The 16,245-nt window shown below is 39.1% G+C and overlaps 1 protein-coding gene across 13 annotated transcripts in view; it reads right to left on the bottom strand.

Annotated features, from left to right (window-relative positions):
- BICD1 (BICD cargo adaptor 1) overlaps positions 1–16,245 on the bottom strand; it is a 216,105-nt gene that overhangs the window by 59,238 nt on the left and 140,622 nt on the right. For all 13 annotated transcript variants that reach the window (XR_004621317.1, XR_004621318.1, XM_034645450.1 and 10 more), the window contains exon 3: positions 3,662–3,814. Coding sequence is in view for 11 of the 13 variants with exons in the window: in XM_034645450.1 (XP_034501341.1) it covers positions 3,662–3,814 (153 nt within the window). In the remaining 2 variants the exon portion in view is untranslated. The remainder of the gene's footprint in view (positions 1–3,661; positions 3,815–16,245) is intronic.

Below are 16,245 nucleotides of genomic sequence, written 5' to 3'. Positions count from 1 at the left end.
TCTTTATTGGCCCATTCAGGCAACAGGTCATTTTCTGGTGCCATCACTATAAGGCTCAATCAGATGATTAGAGCCCCAACAAAGGGGAAGCACCAAGAAACAGGGATGAGAATGCACTTAAATACTGATATCTGGGGGGCACCTGGGTGGCTCAGTTGATTAAGCGTCTGACTCTCGAACTCAGCTCAGGTCTTGATCTTAGGGTCATGAGTTCAAGCCTCACATTGAGATTCATGCTGGACACAGAGTCTTCTTAAAAAAAAAAAAATTGACGCCTGACATTTTTAAGATAGCATCAAAGTAGTCACCATTAGAAAAATCAGTACTTTGGTGTGATTCCTTCTAGCAACCTCATAGTTGAGTAACTTTTTTTTCTTTAACTACATGAGGGTTGGGGTAAGTATCATAATCTTTACAGAGTTTAGGAAGTCTCAAGATCTTAATCCAGTCCTGTATTGCCAAATCTAACACATAGCTTTTAATATTCAATTACATGGATGGCTGTGAGTCTATTGACTGCCTTCCCTCCTGGGACTATAAATTCTTTAAGACAGTGACCATATCTTTTGTCCTTAAAAAAGTACATGGCCTCATAGAAAGTTACTCCTGAAACACTGGTTAAATGAAATCAAGCTGAATTGAATATGTTTCCTAGGTGTCTTATATTATTTCCTGATATAGAAGTATATCCCTGGAGGAAATGTTCTCCATAATATCAGTATGATTGAATTATTAATTTTAACAAGTGTTTTCAATGGTTAGATAACAACCATTGAGTGCTTTAGTTTAGTATGTGAGTATTAGGGACATAGGACTTATTATTTCTCCCCTACTTCCTACCAGTACATCTCTAGAAATTGAAGCTAACATAATTTCCTGCCCTGGTAGGTAACACTGGGGTCAGGCAAATTTTCCTGTTAACCAATACTGGGACTAGGCATAAAAAACTTAGCTGCTTGTGGGAAATACTTGTTCCTAGAAGATAAGACCCAACGAAAACAGCTTCCCCAAGACCCAAGTCAAGATCCTCACTTTGTTGTGCCTCCCAACTGACAGCCTTTATGTCACAAACTCAATCTATCCCAACCAGTTTCCCACCATGCACAACCCAGTCTAGACCCTAAAATCCTATGAACACTCTTTCCCTAAACCTCCCATTTTGAGACATTACTGAGGCCCTTCCAAGGTGGGTGTTCTCTTACTGGAGAGGTCTAATAAATTGCTTATCACTGGGGTTTTCTGATGAGGAATTGACAGTCGACTCGACTTCTCTTTATGGCTACTGCTTCTTCCTACACTTCTTTCAGATATTTTGGTTTTAAAAAATATCAAAGTATAAAATGCATTTGTAAGACAGGACCTGATTTTATTTTGTACACAGAACCACATCGGCACCCAGAGGGATGTGGCTAAGTTTTCAAAGTCAGCTCTCTGATGTTCTTTTATATTTCATATTCAGGATCACAAATAAAACTTGATTTGGTTAATTACAATAATCTGACATTTCAGTTTCCTTTCTAAGCTAAAGAGTGAATATAAACAAGAAAAAAACCAATTTACTCATTCTTTCAACAGATACTTATTTAATGCCTTCTATGGGCCAGGCTCTATTCTAGATACTATATTATAGTTCAGGGGGATGGAAAATAAACAACTAATATATAGAAACTATATAGGGAAAGAAAAGTGCTACTTAAACAACAGTCATTTAGAAAATAATCAATAGATAGCTAAAAGAAAAATGGAACTTCAGAAAAGGAAGAATCTTCTAGTTCTTTGAACTAAGCATTTTATAATGTTAGTAGCTTGGCTACTCAGAGAACTCTGACAGCCCAGGTCTATTTTGTATAGGGAGTGCCAGTACAAAGCAACATGCAGAGCAGTTGCGAGATTGAAAGCTAGACTTGTCATCTCTTTGAAAAAAAAAATGTGGCATTTCTACATAAAATATTATACTGAATGCTTCATTAATTAGAAACAGAGTCTATGATGGATTCTAACTCCTGTCAATAAAGGCCAAAAGTAGGAAAAAACCCAAAAAACAAAACCCAGCATTTTCTTCATTGTACCACTACAGTATATCCACTTGTCAGGAAATAAGCCAGACTGGCCCTTTGTGCAGGAAATAATTTCAAGTTAATTAATTAGACACTTAATTGGGAAAATTACCATATTGCATCCAGAAAATAAAATTAAAGCGATGTGTACATTTTCCCATTTGTTTGTTTTGTTTTTTTTCAAACTTCTGAGTTAAGCCTTTGATTTCCATATTTCAATTACTGGTGGAAGGGCATGGGTAAACCATAAACAGTAATCAGCCAGGCTAATAGTACAAATTCCCACAAAAACGGCATCTGGGTTAATGAATACTCGCAGGATACCTTGGAAGACTTTCAAAAATACCTAATATTGGCCTAAATTAACCTCCTGAGTAAATTAGTCTACCACATGCAGGGATGGGAGGCTACAGCCCTCTGCCTGTGCACAGAACCGAGAGGATTTGTAGGAATTGGGAATAATGACCACTTCAAATAACTGCACTTCGAGCACATTTGCTTCAAGTCCTCTGCATTCTTCATCAGTAACCCCCCACCCCCCAAAAACGAAATACCCTTCTTAAGAAGTTTCTGAGCATACTTAAAAAATTCTTCTCAGTCTGATTTTCTTTACTGTGAATCCACTGACCCCAGCCAAGCTGAGACCTGAGATGCCTACAATACTGTCAACCCTCAGTACACAACGCACAGTGAGTCAGTGCTTAAAGGGGAAGGACTGAGGTCAAAACAAAGGGGATATCCTGGTAACCCTTTTTAATGGTCTGAAACCACCCTTTGTGCTCCCTGGCAGACATCTTGTTCCCTCAACACTCCAAAGCTGGAGGAAGTGGCAGTGATCAGAAGTCAAATTTCAATTGTGTCAATACACGCATTTTTTTTTTCCTTCTGGATTCTCTCTTTCCCTTCTTAACCCTTGTATCTATCAAAACCAAAAGTAGTTTTGGATAGAGATAAGAGCTTTGGAAGGGAGTAGAAGTAAAAGCATACATCTAGGCTGGCCTCTAAGTTTACTTACTAAGTTACGTACTTTTGTTACTTACTGTAACAAACCACAATGCAAACCAATCAGGAAAATAAAGCAATTAAGCTAGCTAAGCCTCACTACCAAAAAAACTTTAGTGTAGACATGCAATGTTTTTGGTCACATTATAGCTGGAAAAAAAAGATATTATCTTTCTCTTATAATTTTGTTCTTACTGATTTATATTTCATAATCCCTTTCCATGTATGATTTAAAAGTAATTTACAGAAAGAAAGAGAGAGAGAGAGAGAAAGCGAGAAGGGACTGCTTTTAATGAGAAGTTGTCAGGTTAAATTGATTATAATACATTTCACTTCCACCTAAAATAAGTTAACACAGAGCTAAAGGATAAACAAAGATTCTGGGTCTTATCCAGCAAAGCTTTATTGTAAATTATCCTTCTGGGTTTGCCTTTTAAATGTCAGCTTAAATAGGAGGGTTGGGAAATTTCAGCACATAAATATTGTGGGAAGATTAAGGTGATTTTGACAAGTTCCTTTCTGAGAAGTAAAAAGATTTAACCTTCGTGGTCAGAAGATGTGGCTTCAACTGGAGTGTAACTAAAAAATTCCTTGACCCTTACCTGATTCTGCTTTAATGTGGACACGAGTTTCTGCAATGTGATATTTTCTTCTTCTAGCTCAGTGTAGTCCTGAAGGAGGCGGGCCTCTCGGAATTTGTATTCTCGGATTTCATCCTTCATCCGTATTCTCTGTAGCTCCACCATCTCATTGTTCTGAAACAACAGAATAAAGAGCCAATATAAAACTTTCTTATTCTAGACTTTATAAAGTGCAGATCTCTTGGTGGTTAAAGATAATAATAAAAAGACCTCATAGAACGGAAGTCAGTACCACCTTCTTTTTGAATGGCAATGGAGTGATATCTGTCAAAACGTTTAAAAGCCATGAGACCCAGCAATTCTACATCTAAAAATCACACTTGAGTATATTTTCATAGAGGTAAATAAAAATCCATGTATATTTACACAAAGAACTAGAAACAGTCTAAATGTTTCCATAAATAAATAATCATGCATCCATTGAATTGAGCATTATAAAATTATTAAAAAGAATGAGGAAAAAATGAGGAGTCCTATATTAAAAGAGAAATATAGCTACAACATATTATGAAATGTAAAAGAAAAGTATAGATTAGTATACATACAACACGAACTTTCCATACTCTGGGTGGTGTGGGAAGTGTCCATCACAAGTTTCCCAATAAGCCACATGGACTGACCTGCCTTTATCAAGCCCTTGGTCACTCGCTTCAGCATCAGTAGCTTTCCTCGTGCTCCCTGACCACGACCACGCTGGACTTGCCAGCTCGCTCCCGCCTTGAGGCTTTGCACTTCCCCTCCCAGAACTCCCTCCCTCCAAATCAGGGCTTCTTAAACTCATTTGCACCATGGCTTTCTTTGACAACATGCTGAAGGTGATGAAGTGAAAGGGTTCTGAGCATACCACTCCAAAACATGCCACTCTAACATACTGATTATTTTGAGCTGCAGGCCCTTGAGAAACAGGAGATGCAGGAAGGGCTTTCTGCCCTTCCCCTTTCTACCTAAAAGCAGGACACAAAATTGCCCCTGAGAAAGGTGCTCTCCCTGTACCAGAAGAGAAGAACATTCTTACCAGCAGACACTGAGAGTTAGCACCAAAATGGACTTGTACAAACCTACCAAAATAACCCTGATCTTCCATTAGTTTCTCCATACATTTCCTACTCACTATCCCACAATTTACTGTGTCTAGCCTAATTTATCCTATCTTGTCACATCCCCACAATTCATTGTTCTTTGTGTAAAAAAGGCATATATGTTTTGGGACCTAACAGCTTCTTTGGGTCCTTATTTTCCCTCAAAAGACTCCCGTGTACCCATTTCAAAAATAAAGTTTTATGCCTTCTTCTTGTTTATCTGTCTTATGTCAATTTAATTCTTTGGTTCAGCCAAAGAGAGGAGGGAAATTTTCCTTGCTTGTAGCGTAAAAGGATTACAAAGGATACCGATTATATTAAAATTAAGTTAATACAATATTTTAAAAATTATGATATGGTAATCAGGTAGTTTATCATAGTAACGGTCCCAAATTAATCATACTTCCCTGTGGAGTCTCCTCTCAAACTGACTCCGAGCTGGTCTCTGACTTGCCTTGACCCACGGAAGGCAGTAGAAGTGAGTGGGACTTTTGATCCTTGGCCTCAAGAGGCCTGGCCGCTCCTGCTCTCTTGGAACACTGCCACAGTATGAAGAAACCAGGCCAGCCTGATGGAGCCACTTGGCCCAGCCCACAGTCAGCATAAGCTGCTGAGCATGGGAGTGAGACTTCTTGGGTTATTTGGCTCCATTGAGCTGCCAGGTGACAGCAGCCATGGGAGTGACCCCAGGCAAGTCCATAGGAACTCCCCAGCCAAGTACAACCCAAATGACTGATCCACAGATTCGTGGGGTATTGTTTGAAGCCTCTACGAGTTCGGTGATTACATAGGAATACATAACCGATACTGTAATTATGTGTGCTTTTTTTTTTTTCTTAAGATTTTATTTATTTGACAGAGAGAGACACAGCTAGAGAGGGAACACAAGCAGGGGGAGTGGGAGAGGGAGAAGCAGGCTTCCCGCCAAGCAGGGAGCCCGATGCGGGGCTTAATCCCAGGATCCTGGGATCATGACCTGAGCCGAAGGCAGACGCTTAACGACTGAGGCACCCAGGCATCCCATGTGTGCTTCTTGATTAACACAACGTATTAGCCAGATTTAGTGGCAGACCTAAGAAATACCATAATTTCAAAGCAATGATGATATTTCAAAATATCTGAGATGTGGTATGAAAATACTAATCACAAAGTCACAGGTGATGGTAATACTGCTGAGGTATTCAAATAGAATACATTCAAGTGGAAGAAAATGTCTAATTTCAGTCAGTCTAGTGAAAACAGAAATGGAATTATTTTTCCCATCCAAGCATCCCACCAAGTTTTCTGAATTCTATCTACAGACTCTCAGGACCCAAGTCAAAAAACTCTCTGCCTCTACTTGTCATTTAGATCTCAATTCAAATATCATCTCCTCAGAGTGGCCTTCCCTGAACAGCTAAGATGAGACAGCTCCCTGGCCCTCACCCTACATGATTTACTTGATACATCAGCATTTAGCATACAGCAGGCACTCAAAAAAATCACTGTTGAAAAGAACAGCACTAACCATTACTCAAATCCATTCACTTACCTTTATTACATTTTTTACATTTATTGTTTCCTTTTTGATCTGAACATAATGAACCTTTTCTTTTTTTTTTTTTTTCAAGATTTTTTATTTATTTGACAGAGATAGAGACAGCCAGCGAGAGAGGGAACACAAGCAGGGGGAGTGGGAGAGGAAGAAGCAGGCTCATAGCAGAAGAGCCCGACGTGGGGCTTGATCCCAGAACACTGGGATCACGCCCTGAGCCTAAGGCAGACGCTTAACCACTGTGCCACCCAGGCGCCCCCATAATGAACTTTTTCTGTATTGTTAATCAGTGTCCCTAATACCTGGCAAATTACAGGAATGTAAGTGGTTAACACAAAATTTAAAGAAGAATATTATTGCTGGGATGATGGCTTTTGTCTTGTATTGTTTTAGAGTGGAGAACAAAGGGAGAATAACACACTTTGAAATAAAACATGCCTAGATCTATGCAATAACTAGACTTGTTATAATTCTTCTTCACTATATAGTCCAGCAACTTGGAGGCAGAAATGTTACTTTATTCCCAGGTCCCTGGGCAATACTTCGAGCATATGTGTCCAATAAATGTAGAATGAAAAACAGAGTTTGGTATAAAGCCAAATTACATTTCATTAAATTCTTTTATTTTGCAGAAACACGAAACCTTAATATATTTTTCTATTTCCTGAAAAACTTACCATTAACGGAGTGATACATATTTATTTAGTTTCCATATTTACCTGCATAGAGATCGAAGAAGGCTGACAACTGGATGCCTGTCATTTATATAAAATTATAAAGAAAAATGTTAAGATACAAGAGATTCTATAAAATGTGAATGTATACATTGTAAAAAGTGTAATGACCAGAAGCCTAGCTTGTACACACTGAAAATTAACCATAAAATCCTGTATATAGTAAGATAGTAAATGTCAAACAAATTTAAGGCCACAGCAAAGCTAATTGGGACCACTAACAAACAAGTCATAAAATAGCTAATGAAAACTCCTGATGCTAATTAAAGAAAAAGAAGAGTGTGGCTGAGAGACTGGTTAAGCTAAAAGACTAGCTAAGAATGAAACAGACTTAAGGCCCAAAGGAAGAAAACTGGTCTTAGGAATTTTGCTAGAAGTCCTTGTTTTTTGAATTGCCAAAGATTACATTCTATGGCAAATTTAAAAGATTACTCTTGTTTTTTTTGTGCCACTCATCATACATTTATCTACTATAATTTTTTCTTCCTGGGATATGGTGCTGAGCTCTACTAAAAACCCCCATAAAGAATAATGAGGGTGAGAAAAATAAAGCAGGAGAGAAAGGGGAGGAAAAGGTACAACCAGGGAATGAGTTAGCCTTTCCCCTTCAGAGACCTGAGCTCCAGCTCCTCTTCAGGAAGACCAGATGAACCTGAAACGTGTGGGGCACGCTACCCTCATTATCTGCATTGCACCTGAGCATAGTGGCATTCTTAGTTTTAATTGATATTAAAAGGATTTCCTTGTGTGGAGATAATAAATTCTATTATTGGCAAGAAGAAAATGTAAACATCTGTTACCACACAAAAGTAATATATAAAAAATAATGCCTCCCAGTTATATAGCTTAGTCTTTTATAAATTAATTATATCCATTGTCACATCAGGTCTTAATAATAGCTTGTGTGAGATGGGCGACAGACCCTCCAGTTTACTCATCTGCAAAATGGGGCTCCTAATACTTAACATTATGTGGTAATTGTGAGGATTTAATGATGTAACATGGGGATAGGAGCAGAGGGGCCAGACACACAGATAATTTACTATAACACAACAGAACAAGGGCTGTTAGAGGCTCATACCACAAGGCTGAGCAATCAATTACTCCTGGGTGAGTCAGCGAAAGCTTTACAAAGTTACATTTGAGCAGAACCTTGAAGGACAAGTGGAGTTAACAAAATCGATAAAGAGGACAGACTTTCCAGTCAGAAGTAAACTTCTGAAACAAAAGCAGAGTCATATTTGTGTTGAGGGCAGTGTTAAAATACCCAATAGTCAAACTGGGCATTTCCTTGGGGGATCAGCGAAGATAGAGCACTAACAGAAAGACAGAAAGAGAAATTCACAAAACTCTAGAAAATAGCCAATTTTCAGCTTATGTCAAAGTTCCACATTATTTCATACAATAAAATGTTAAATTACAGACTAATGTTGTTAAGCTATGGGAAAGGAAAAGAAGCAAAATATTTTCAGTGCTTAGAACCTCTAAAGTTCTTAACTGGGCTGTGGTTTAGAAAATAGTGCAGTTTGGTGTGGTTGGAGCAAAGTAACTTGAGACGATTTTGCAGGAAATTCTATGTTAAATAAAATAATTTGGAGAACCATCAAAGTCTCTCAAGCAAAGCAGCCATGTGATCAGACCCTATGTTTTGGCAAGTGACCCTGCTGAGAGCAGGAAGGGTGGGCTCTAAGAAGGAAGAGCCACAGAAAATGGGCTGAGCCCAAAGTGAGGGATGACGGACAATGTTGAGGGGCACTCAAGTTAGAATGATTGACATAAGAAATGAAGAAAAAACAAAGACTAAGGTAAAGGTACCTAATTTGAGCTGTAAGAAGAAAAGCCATCTACAATATAGTGAATGCCAGAGTTAGTGATGTGGCTTATAAACAATTATAAGTAGCATTAATTTGGAAGTCAAAGCAGGACCTTCTAACCTGTGAGTGGAGTAAAAGAAGACAGCTGCATTAGTCCAAGCGAGGGTGCTGGAGAGGGGAATGGAGTGGGTATTTCTCACTTCTCTTCCAGAGAATTGTCACCGCCAGGCAGTTTGCTTATTTTATTTTCCTTCACTTGGCCAAAAACGAACACTTCTCTTGTTGGTGAGAGGAGTGGACCATTGTTCTCGTTGCCTCTCCCCAGCCAAGAATTCTCTGCCCTGGGGCCAAGAATGCCTGGCCTTGGGTAGTTTACCGGTGGGGGACAGAGAGGGAAAGGGGTGACACTTCAACCCAAGGGAGACCGCTGACATTGCTGTCTGCACTGCCCTAACTCTCCGTGCCCTAGGACAAGCACACACTTTATCTGAGGATTCCACAAGCACAAGGCTCTGAGTTTCTCTTTTGCAAGGAAAGAAGGACGAGGCTCTTGTATGACAGATCCGTGAGACAGGCCCTGACCTCCCAGTTCCTTAACTTCAACTCGGGTGATCTGCTCTTCTATCCCACATGAGCCACTCACTCTGTGATGTTGTCACCAATAACCACACCTCCTGTTCTTCCAAATCATCTCCAGTTCTCCCAACACGGCCACTCTTCCACCTTTGACCTCCAACTTGTTCATTATCTATGACCTTGGGTCTTCACTTCCCTCCTTACTCAGCTTCAATCCCACTGTTGTCACACACTCTCTTGCAAACATTTAACTCCCTTGCATCCCTCTCTCTTGATCATAAAGCCTAACTCTGCCTTGCATGCCCAAAGCTAAACATGCCCAAAGCTAAACTCCAACACTTACTAACCTTGGCCAAGTTTATTTACTTCTCCATGTCTGCTTCTTTTCCTATAGGGGGAACTACCTCTGGGGGTTGCTTTGTGGATTAGAATGGTGTTGGGTAGGAGGGATCAATTAAAAAACCAAAAAAGTCCTGAGTCTCTCAAATTCAAACAGGCCTTACGCACTAGCGGCCATACTCTGTGTCCACAATGTAGTAAGTTTCCTGCTTCTGTCTTTTCCTATTATCATTTCCTCCTTCCCTCCCAAGAATCTTGCCTCACATTTCCTTGGTGGTGGTAGTATGGGGAGAGGAGAAGGAGGCAAGGAGGTGTGGCTCCTATTCCCATTCTCATCTTTATTAATCTCTTTCAATCTACTCTACCCAATTTAAAGATAATAAATCCTTCCTTAAAACAAACAAACCTTGACCTTTATATCTGTATTTCTATTTCTGTACCCATGATTGCGCTTTCTCAGATCATATTTGTCTTCAGTCCATTCTAATGAACACTGAACCTGCCCTTGTCAAAGTCATCGAGGACTTGCATGTTGCCACTGAACTCAGCACACCTGTTTTCCTCTTACTCCACTTCTTCAACAGCATTTACCAGCGCCTCCTTTTTGAAATACTTTCTCCTGTTGGCTTCCCAGACATCTAAACTACCCTCACTTATTGCAGTCCCTTCTGACTTTCTCCCCATATTTCTCTGCTCAACCTCTAAATGTTGACTGTTCTAAATCTATACTGAGCCCCTCCCTTTTCTTTCTACTCACTCCCCAAAGGCAACCTCATCCAAGTCTTTCGCTTTCAATATACTGCCTATATGCTAATGATTGTCAAATCCTTACCAGGGCTAACAGAACCATGTGCCTTGACTCCTGCCTCCCTTAGAGAGCTCATCAACTCTCTTTCTCCTACTCACCCATGAGGCTCCCTTCCCTGGCCTTTTGGTTTCTTAGCCACCTCAAGTGGGGTCCTGCTTTAGAGTGTTTGCATTTTCAACCCTTCCTCTTATTCACATTGCTATTGCTTCTTTAGGACCTCAACCTAAATGTCATCTCTGTAAGAAGCTTTCCCTGATCATTCATTCTAAAGTTGTCATCCGGTCACACTCACATACCCCTGTGTTAATGGTCTGAAAAGTGTTTATCCCTACCTATTTATTTGTTTGCTTATTGGCTATTTTCACCCCACTAGATGTAAGAGCCATGAGAACAGGGAGTTCATCAGTAATTGTTCACCACAGTGCCCCAGGATCCAGGGGGCATATCAGTCATGGTATTTGCATCCTAGAGCTCAATTTATCACTTCCAGCCTGGATAGGATTAGTGGTAGCATGAAGGAAAGCTGGGGAAATCTTTTTTAGGGATGAGCATATTTTATACATGTAAGTTCATAGATTGAAAACACACACACACACACACACACACACACCCCTACAAAGCAGGTCCCATGTAAAATTCTCTAGTGTTAAAACACCCATATTGGTGACACCCATCCCATGTATATTTATACTTTATTCCATCTCTAGAAATTTTCACTAAGAAAAGATTTGAGAAACTCATTTACTGTAGGTAGATATGACTGACATGACTTGTGATGTTTTCTCTTATAAGAATGGGTACAATTAATGAGGGACAGAACAACACATCTCTGTGATAACAAGCTGATGGACGCAGAAGGATCTTAATCCAAAATCACTATAAGGCAAATCCTATTGCTCTATCAGGTGGTAATGTGGACTTCACAAATCTTTAGGAGAGCTATCGATGAAGAAAACACAATATCCAGAGCTCCAAAGAGTCAGCATCTTCAAATGCAATCCAGACTTAATAAACAGGAAAAACAAATATGGCAAGTTGGAAATGTGGCTTAAAACAAACATGCCCAGAAAGAAAAAGGAAATATAAGGAGATTTGTCATGGCTGAGAAAGAGTAACAAAGGAGGAGAGAATTATAATTTCAAGACAGCATTTCCCACAATGAGTGCTAAAGTAGGCTAGCTCTATATAGGGTTACAAGGAGATGTTCAAACATAAGTTGAGAAAATAGTGGGTTAAATAAAGTTGCCCTTTCTNTTTTTTTTTTTTTTTTTTTTTTTTTTTTTTTTTTTTTTTTTTTTTTTGCTTCTGGACTTCTCAGAGCACTTCATTTGCTAGTGTGCTTTGAGACTTTGTAAGAGCAAAACATGGTATGTATCATTTGCTAAATTTATTTGACCACAAGACTTCTGCCTTTTAAAGAAACATTTTGAACAACCCACAGACCAAATCATTGAAAAATGTTACTATGAGACAGTAGAAAATGTTAGTATCTGTATAAACCACCAAGCTCCTTATCCTTTGCAACTGCCAAGGGCTGAATGGACCATCAGATTTAAATAATGGCATAAAATTAAAAGTAGAGGAGTAGATGGATATAAAAAAGGGTAAGACAAGATGATCAAGTCCTGACTGGCCACGAATGAGTGACTATATAAGAGTGACAATGCCTGAACTGCTGAGCAGGCAGGTGGCCTGGACACAGAAAAGGTGAAGGCATAGATCTGAGGGATGCCTAGAATACACAACAGGAGATTGCTCTCCTGGGAGGGCTTCCTGGATAGATGGGTGCAAACTCTCCTCTCTGGGGCCAAGGGAGGAGGCTGGTGCCCTTTCTCTCCTCCATCCCTCAGCATAAACTAACTTCAGTAAGCAACACAGCACCCACAGTGGCAGCCTAAACCACTTACACCAAGCCCCNCTTACCCCAAGCCCCCCCCCCCCCAACCCTGTGCTCTGCAGGTGCTGCTTTTCTTGGGCAAGTGTGCCTGAGAACAAGTGCAGTGGGCCCCTCCCACAGCACAAACCTCCCACACGGACCATGTCTATTGACCATAGAGTGCTGCAAAGCTTCAGCTCTAGAGGAAACAGCATCAGGTCTCTTTTAACAAGTAGACCAGAGCACACCTACTTAAAACTTGCCATTGAAAGTCAAAAGAAAGCCAGAGTAGCAATGCTTATAACAGACAAACTAGATTTTACACCAAAGACTGTAACAAGAGATGAAGAAGGACACTATATCATACTAAAGGAGACTATCCAAAAAGAAGATCAAACAGTTGTAAGTATTTATGCCCCCATCACGGGAGTACTGATAAATATAAAACAATAACAAACATAATGGAGCTCATTGATAATAATACAATAATAGTAGGGGACTTTAACACCCCACTTACATCAATGGACAGATCATCTAAGCAGAAAATCAACAAGGAAACAATGGCTGTGAATAACACACTGTACCAGATGGACTTAACAGATATATTCAGAACATTTCATCCTAAAGCAGCAGAATACACATTCTTTTCCAGTGCACGTGAGACATTCTCCAGAAAAGATCACATTCTAGGTCACAGATCAGGCTCAACAAATACAAAAAGATTGATCATACCATGCATAGTTTCACATGCATAGCTCACAATGCTCTGAAATTTGAAGTCAACCACAAGAAAAAATTTAAACAGACCACAAATACGTGGAGGTTAAACAATATGCTACTAAAGAATTAATAGGTTAGCAGAAAATTAAAGAAGAAATAAAAAATACATGGAAACAAATGATAATGAAAACACGGTGGTCCAAAACCTTTGGGATGCGAGGGCACCTGGGTGGCTCAGCTGGTTAAGTGTCTGACTCTTGATTTTGGTTCAGGTCATGATCTCAGGGTTGCGAGATCCATATCTGGCTCTGTGCTGAGCGTGGAGCCTGCCTGGGATTCTCTCTCTCTCTCCCCCTCAGCAGCCCCCTCACTCGTGTTCTTTCTCACTCTCTCTCTAAAATAAATACATAAATCTTTAAAAAAAAAAAAAAACCTTCAGGATGCAGCAAAAATGGTCATAGGAGGGCAGTATATAGCAATACAACCCTACCTCAAGAAGCAAGGAAAAATCTCAAATATGCAACCTAACCTTACACCTATAGAAGCTAGAAAAAGAACAACGAAGCCTGAAGCCAGCAGAAGAAGGGAAATAATAAAGATTAGAGCAGAAATAAGTGATATAGAAACTTAAAAAAACAGAACATATCAATGAAACCAGGAGCTGGTTCTTTGAAAAAACTAATAAAATTGATAAGCCTCTAGCCAGATTTACCAAAAAGAAAAGAGAAAGGACCCACATAAATAAAGTCACAAACAAGAAGAGGAGAAATAACAACCAACACCACAGAAATATAAAAAACTATAAGAGAACAGTATGAAAAATTATATGCCAACAAACTGGAAAATCTGGAAGAAACGGATAAATTCCTGGAAACATATAAACTACCAAAACTAAAACAGGAAAAAATAGAAGACTTGAACAGACTAGCAAAGATATTGAATCAGGAATCAAAAATCTCCCAACAAACAAAAGTCCAGGGCCAGATGGATTTCCAGGGGAATTCTACCAAACACTTAAAGAAGAGCTAATACCTATTCTTCTCAAACTTTTCCAAAAAATAGAAATGGAAGGAAAACTTTCAAACTCATTCTACGAGGCCAGCATTACCTTGATTCCCAAACCAGATGAAGACCCCACTAAAAAGAGAATTATAGGCCAATATTCCTGATGAACATGGATGCAAAAATTCTCAACAAGATGCCAGCAAATCAAATCCAACGGTACATTAAAAGGATCATTCACCACAATGAAGTGCGATTTATTCCTGAACTGCAAGGATGGTTCAATATTAACAAATCAATCAGCATGATACACCAGGTGGGGCGCCTGTGTGGCTCAGTTGGTTAGGCGTCTGCCTTCGACTTCCTTCATGATCTCAGGGTCCTGCAACAGAGCATCACATCAGGCTCTCCACTCAGTGGGGAGTCTGCTTCTGCCTCTCACTCTCCCTCTGTTCTCTTTCTCTCTCTCAAATAAATAATAAAACAAAATCTTAAAAAAAAAAAAACTCCTTAAAAAGAAAAACAAAAACAAAACATGACATACCACATTAATAACAGAAAGGATAAGAACCATATGATCCCCTCATTAGATGCAGAAAAAGCATCTGACAAAGTACAGCATCCATTCTTGATAAAAACCCTGAACAAAGTAAGGCTAGAGGGAACATAAATCAACATCATAAAGGCCATATGTAAAAAACACAAAAACAAAGACAAAAACAAAGAAAACCCACAGCTAATATCATTCTCAGTGGGGAAAAACTGAGAGCTTTCCTCTATGGTCAGGAACACGACAGGGATGTCCACTCTCACCATTGTTATTTAACATAATACTGGAAGTTCTAACTTCAGCAATCAGACAACATAAAGAAAAAAAAAAGGCATCCAACCAGGAAAGAAGAAGTCAAACTTTCACTATTTGCAGATGACATGATACTGTATGTAGAAACCCCAAAAGACTCCACTAAAAAAAAATTGCTAGAACTGATACACAGTGTAAAGTCATAGGATACAAAATCACTGTACAGAAATCTGTTGCATTTCTATGCACTGATAATGAAGCAGCAGAAAGAGAAATCAAGGAATCAATCCCATTTATGATTGCAACAGAAACCATAAGATATCGAGGAATAAACCTAACAAAAGAAGTAAAAGATCTGTACTCTGAAAACTACAGAACACTTATGAAAGAAATTGAAGATGACACAAAGAAATGGAAAAACACTCCATGCTCATGGATTGGAAGAACAAATATTGTTAAGATTTTTATACTACCCCAGCAACTACACATTTAATGCAATCCCTATCAAAATACCACCAGCATTATTCACAGGGTTTGAACAAACTATCCTAAAATTTGTATGGAACCACTAAAGACCCTGAATAGACAAAGAAATTCTGAAAAAGAAAAGCAAAGATGGAGGCATCACAATTCCAGACTTCAAGTTTCATTACAAAGCTGTAGTCATCGAGACACTATGGTACTGGTACAAAAGGACACACAGGTCGATAATGCAGAATAGACAACACAGAAATGGATTTTGGAAGAAATGGAACAACTGTATCTTTGACAAAGCAGGAAAGAATATCCAATGGAAAAGACAGTCTCTTCAACAAATGGTGTTGGGAAAATTGTACAACAACTTGTAGAAAAATGAAACTGGACCACTTTCTTACAACACACACAAAAAAATTGAAAATGGACGAAAGAAGTAAATGTAAGACAGGAAACCATCAAAATCATAGAGGAGAACACAGGCAGTAACCTCTTTGACCTAGGCCATAACAACTTTTTACTAGACATGTTGATGGAAGCAAGGGAAACAAAAGCAAAAATGAACCATAGTAACTTCATCAAGGTAAAAAAACTTCTGCACAGCAAAGGAAACAATCAATAAAACTAAAAGGCAACTTTCAGAATGGAAAAAGATATTTGCAAATGACATATCTGATAAAAGGTTAGTATCCAAACTCTGTGAAGAACTTATCAAACTCAACTCTCAAAAAACAATCCAGTTAAGAAATGGGCTGAAGCGGCGTTATGGGATCGAGCCCCACATCAG

Source organism: Ailuropoda melanoleuca, chromosome 16, assembly GCF_002007445.2.
Source record: "Ailuropoda melanoleuca isolate Jingjing chromosome 16, ASM200744v2, whole genome shotgun sequence".
NCBI classification, from domain to species: Eukaryota; Metazoa; Chordata; class Mammalia; order Carnivora; family Ursidae; genus Ailuropoda; species Ailuropoda melanoleuca.
Note: the sequence above shows the minus strand (reverse complement) of the source record. Positions and strands in the feature narration are given on the sequence as shown.